Raw genomic sequence first — 5776 nt, 5'->3', positions numbered from 1 at the left:
TGTGCAATCTTGCTATGTGGGCGATGAACACCTCTGAGACATCACGAGCAGATGCCCATCCAGCACAGCTCAACTTGTATGGAATCTGGACCTGGACCATCATATCAATGCCACTGCCTTTGATATGTGTTTGATATGGCTTCTATTGCTTTCAAGTGACCATCTGCCTCTGTGAAATATGGAAGATCTTACAAGCTCAAGCATGAGTATTAAGCAAGTTATAGGAATGCTAGTATGAGTGTGGTGTGTCTGAATTAGCTGTCAGAGTATTGTAAATATTATTACTTAGTCTTCCCAGTTATGAAATTAAGAACAGTTGTGAAGTTTGCTTTAAAACCCTTCATTAACTTTGCCACAAAACACTTTTACATGTTATCAAAAGTGTGTAACTGTTATGATGTGTGCATATATATCATTACTACAGAAGAATCTGGAATTTCCCCTCAGATTACTTTAATGAATGAAGCTTGAGTTCACAGATGTGTGGTTTGTCAATTTCACCTGTATTCTCTCCTCTATGGCAGTCTGTTCTGGCAAAGTTTCATTTGTCAAAAGCATTACAGTTTGTAAATGATGTGTCTTCATATGCCTTCACTAGCAATTATGAATTACATTGTGGTCATGGATTTTGTTCTTTTAATACAGTTGCCTCAAGATATTCTGAGCTTTACAATGCTGTCTTTAGTACACTGCAAGAAAATACAGAAATTTCATGTGGCAACATTTATTTTTAAAACATTATTTATTACTTTTAAAAATAGCAATGTGGGGCTTCCTTAATGCAAATAGTCTTGCCCCAAAAAACTTGTGATGTCAAACACTAAAACACTAACTTCTCTTAACACAGCACAACCAAAACCACTCAAAATTATACATTAATTTTTTTTATAGAGCAACATGTGTGGAAAGTGCTACCAGAAATATTTGCATAACAAATATTTGGTTCTGGACCTTAGCACTTATACAGTACTGCACTAACTTACACACAAGGTTAATTAATGATGTAATACTCAGGTGAAGCTGGATTTTCAAAAGACTGATCAATATTTTTTCCCAGATGTCATTTTTATGCAGCTGACTGAAGGAGAAAACACTGCAAAGCTCACAGTATTCTTCTTAAATCTTACTAAAATGTATGCGCATCACTTTCTGATTTCACCCCAATGGCACACAAACCAAAATTCATGGGTATGGAGATGGCTGGACTACTTCCTGTGGCCACCCCTGTTATATCTTAATTTCCCACTGTCTTTCCTGTGTGCTGGTTAAGCTACTCACTGCTGAAGTCCCTGGAAACTAGGTAGAATAATTTAGAATGACATGGTTAAGTTAATGCTGATAAAATCTCATTTGTAATATTCAGGAAGATTGAATTATTCTTCCTCTGTTGAAGCAAATGATATAACATTGACTAGAAGCTTTCACAATATTTATAAGCTTTCTTGTATCAGAGATCTTTTGAAAATCCAACCATTAATTTGTAAATACTTGTATAGTGTAGCTGGCATGAGGGTTGCAGTCTTCATTATTTACTAGTGGACAAGCAACAAGTGATGGTGTGGCTCTGAGCCACTGTAGTAGGGATGTTATGGTCAAACCTCCATACATTACTGTCTCTATCCAGTATGAGACCGGTGTTCAAGAAGCACAAGCATGTGCTGAATAACAAGAAGCCGGCGTGGCTCAAGAGGAAGAGTGAGTAGGACGAGAAAAAACAGAACAAATAAATCCCCTACACGTGTTGTCTCCATTGACACAAGCCATGAAAAGCTTGTCCATCTCTGAGTGCTAAGGAGCAGTGTGTTCAACTGATGATGTGGAAACTTGAGACAGCCAATCATTTAATGGACTTTAGTAGGTTTTGTCACCAGTCTTCTGTGTGTCACTCACTACATTTTGAAATTTTACTTGTTCTATTTAATTTTGTGTGTATGTACACAATGTTTATGGTCAATAAACTATTTATAAAAACTATTTATCTGTGTAAGATAAAAGCAGTTATTATTATTATTATTATTATTATTATTATTACATATTTTCCTTGTATTTAAATATTATTATTATTATTATTATTATTATTATTATTATTATTATTATTAATGTTATTATTATTACATTTTCCTTGTATTTAAATATTATTATTATTATTATTATTATTATTATTACATATTTTCCTTGTATTTAAATATTATTATTATTATTATTATTATTATTATTATTATTATTATTATTATTACATATTTTCCTTGTATTTAAATATTATTATTATTATTATTATTATTATTATTATTATTATTATTATTATTATTACATATTTTCCTTGTATTTAAATATTATTATTATTATTATTATTATTGTTATTATTATTATTATCATGCATTTTCTTGTATATAAATAAAATACTGTAACTGATTTTTTTTTTTTTTTATCCATTTAGACACTCTCTCTCTCTCTCTCTCTCTCTCTCTCTCTCTCTCTCTCTCTCTCTCTCTCTCTCTCTCTCTCGAATAAAATGACTGGTGAGGAACTCATTAAAGTGCTAAAAATTCCATTAAACTACGAGAAATAAGACGAATAATTATTATTTACCTAATAACACAAACAAGGAATAATAAACAAAACTTAAGCCAGAAAACACGAAAAGATAAAACTATCATATCAAGAAATACGTAGTTTTAAAAAATCATGAATATCAAATAAATAGCTCACATATAATCAATAAACACGTAAGGAACAGTAAATAAACAATTAAGCCCCTTCATTGCAAGGGCCAGAGTCGGAAAGTAAAAAAAAAAAAAAAAAAAAAAAAAAAAAAAAAAAAAAAAAAAAAAAAAAAAAACTAAAGTACCGAGACTAAAACATAGGGAATTAGACAAAAGACAATTAATAAGCACATAAGGAATAATGAATAAACAAAAATTAAGCCAGGAAGACTATTATAATTATTGCAAGGAGATAGAGATAAATATGTACGTGTATGTGAATTCGAGGTTAAAATGCTCAAATCTAGCCAATAGCACGACAATAGCAGGACATAAGTGAAGGTGTTCCTCAAGGCAGGGAAGGTGGGGGAGGGGGGGGTTGGCTATAAACTATTGGGGGGATAACAGTTCCAATGACTATTAAGTAATGACGCATCCAGTTTGGCGTGTGTGTATTTTTCGCGTTGTGATAATTTAAAGGTTTTCTCGCGTTTTTATTTTGATTTATTGATTTATTTTATTTATTTATTCATTTATTTTGGCAGGTGTTATATTTGTTGAGTGTTTTAAGTATAACTGAGGCTCATTGAATCAAAACTCCATCCATAACCTTCGTGGGGACGGTTCAATTTGGCAAGGTTTTTTTTCGCATTTTGGATTTCGTAGTAAATTATGCATTTTCTCATATTTTTCTTTGCTGGTATTGTTTTCATTAAATTACTATAAGATTACTGTGTGTACTTGCTTAAATATTATTGCTTCTTTATATTAGATATCGTATTAAGAGAGAGAGAGAGAGAGAGAGAGAGAGAGAGAGATGAGAGAGAGAGAGAGTTAATCTACTGCTTGATAGCTATCATTTACTTCTCATTCCCTGAGTGAATCTGCTTAAATGCCACATTAATAAGACCTAAATTGCGTTTAGGAAAGTGTACAACAGGCAGAAGTACAAGTAACATGTTATTTTGCGTTCAGAAAGACGAAATGAATAGTAAATCAACTTACGGGGTCATAACAATTACACCACCAGATAATTCACAGCTAAAAAGCAACAAATACATGAATAATCCTGTAGAACTCCCTTCGACTCCATATACGACTGGAAAGTTGGGGGCGCCTTTCCCCCCCACCCTCCACTACCACGCCTTCTTTTCTTAATCAGCCAGTCAAGCAATAAATCAATCCCTTCGTGAATCATACCCATTTCCAGGTGTCACCCCCACCCCTAGATCTCTCATTCTGTCACGTATGAACAAGTACAAAGGGCAAGCCAGCTGTCTCTTTTAATATTCTTGCCTGAAATAAGATTACAAATGAGGGTCTATTAATCATCCATTAAATAATCCATTTTTATTGCTTTCTCATTCTTCTTCCTCTGTGTATTGTTAAATTGGATGGTTATATCATTGTCCCTTCCTGTGTTTTAGTGTGCCATTACCTGTCCTCTCTTCCAGCCGATATTTAGTTTGTACTAAAATAGACTGGCATAACTTTACAATTTATACACAAATAACAACATAAACCAATAATGCATTGATATTATGCATGATAGGAGTGGACATTTCCACTCTACATCATTAATGAATGCATGATGAGACGCACACTATTACAAAGCTAATGAGTTCAATACAAACACTCAATAACAATTTCAATAACTTTATTAAAAATAGCAATCTTTATAAATCATGAAACCAGAAAACTTTAAGAACCTGGGGGCTATAACATCAAATGCACAATAATGCAAACACTTTTTACACACACACACACACACTCTTTAATGATATTTCCTAATATACAGTATAATTCCAAACAGAGAGGAGAGAGAGGAGAGAGAGGAGAGAGAGGGAGAGAGAGAGAGAGGAGAGGGAGAGAGGAGGGAGGAGAGAGAGGAGAGAGAGAGAGAGAGGAGAGAGGAGAGAGAGAGGGAGAGAGAGAGAGAGAGAGAGAGAGAGAGAGAGAGAGAGAGAGAGAGAGAGAGAGAGAGAGAGAGAGAGAGAGAGAGAGAGAGAGAGAGGCTGATGAACTACCTGGGGTCATAAATGCAAAGTACAGGTATCAGTCAGGCAAAGCATAGTGCTTGCCTGTCTCATATGGAATGTAAAAAACATGGCTTCATATCATTCCAGACCTGGGATTATGGCCAAAAAGTTACCAAGCAGTGGTGAGCAAAATCCAGTAGAGTAATATTCAGTATCATTGAATTACTGACAAAGTAAAGATCATTATGTGCAATGATACTCACTACCTAGGAGCATTTCATGGAGGTGTGGCAAGCTAGATTAAGACCAGCAGTGTGGAGGATACAAAACAAACAAACAAACACACACACACACACACACACACACACCCCTAACCTGTATATACAAAGACAGTGGGCAGGCTTCACACACTGCCTTTAACAATCAACATCTCTCTCTCTCCTGGAAGTTAAATTTATCAAAAAACTCAAAGAAATCTTGGTAGAGACTTCAGTGAATCTGTGCTCCTGATGGTGGTGGTGGTGGTGGTGGTGGCAGTGGTGATGGTGGTGGTACTTGGAACACTGGCTCTCTTGTCCCCCTCATCCACATTCTGAGAGAGAGAGATAGAGATGGTTAGATTAGGTAGGTACTTAGTTACATAGATTGAGATAGAGAGATAGATAAATGGTTAAACAAAGTTAAATAGACTGAGAGATAGATGGTTAGATTAGGTAAACAGATAGACATTGAGACAAGCAGAGATAGGCCTAGTTAGGTTAGGTCCAGCAGATACTTAGATAAATGGGTAAACTGAGAGATTAATAGATAAAATAACAGACAGATAAATAAGCAGAGCCTGCAAAACTATCACTAATATTATGAAAAAAAACCCTTGAACACCCTAAGGCCGGGCGCACATTGAGACGCAGGCAACACAGGCGACACAGCACAGAGCAGGGCAGAAAACTGCATCTCACCGGTTTAAACCTAAGCACACATATTGACACGCAGGACAGCACAGCACAGATGCAGACCTGTGCCGGCCAGCGCGACGCAGTCGTTCGAACGCAGTTTCCTGTGCCACGTGCGGCGCAGCTTGATAGCAACTTGCTC

The 5776-nt window shown here is 35.3% G+C and overlaps 1 protein-coding gene across 2 annotated transcripts in view; it reads left to right on the top strand.

The window, feature by feature from the left end:
* The window catches only part of LOC135104025 (proton channel OtopLc-like), a 12208-nt gene extending 9796 nt beyond the window's left edge, over positions 1-2412 (top strand). For both annotated transcript variants that reach the window (XM_064010890.1, XM_064010889.1), the window contains exon 6: positions 1-2412. This exon is cut by the window's left edge and continues 16 nt beyond it. In XM_064010890.1, the coding sequence (XP_063866960.1) occupies positions 1-134 (134 nt within the window). In that variant the 3' untranslated portion in view covers positions 135-2412.
* Positions 2413-5776: the final 3364 nt, after the last annotated feature.

Source organism: Scylla paramamosain, chromosome 10 (genome assembly GCF_035594125.1).
Source record: "Scylla paramamosain isolate STU-SP2022 chromosome 10, ASM3559412v1, whole genome shotgun sequence".
Taxonomy (NCBI): domain Eukaryota; kingdom Metazoa; phylum Arthropoda; class Malacostraca; order Decapoda; family Portunidae; genus Scylla; species Scylla paramamosain.
This window is presented reverse-complemented; position numbering and strand designations above follow the sequence as displayed.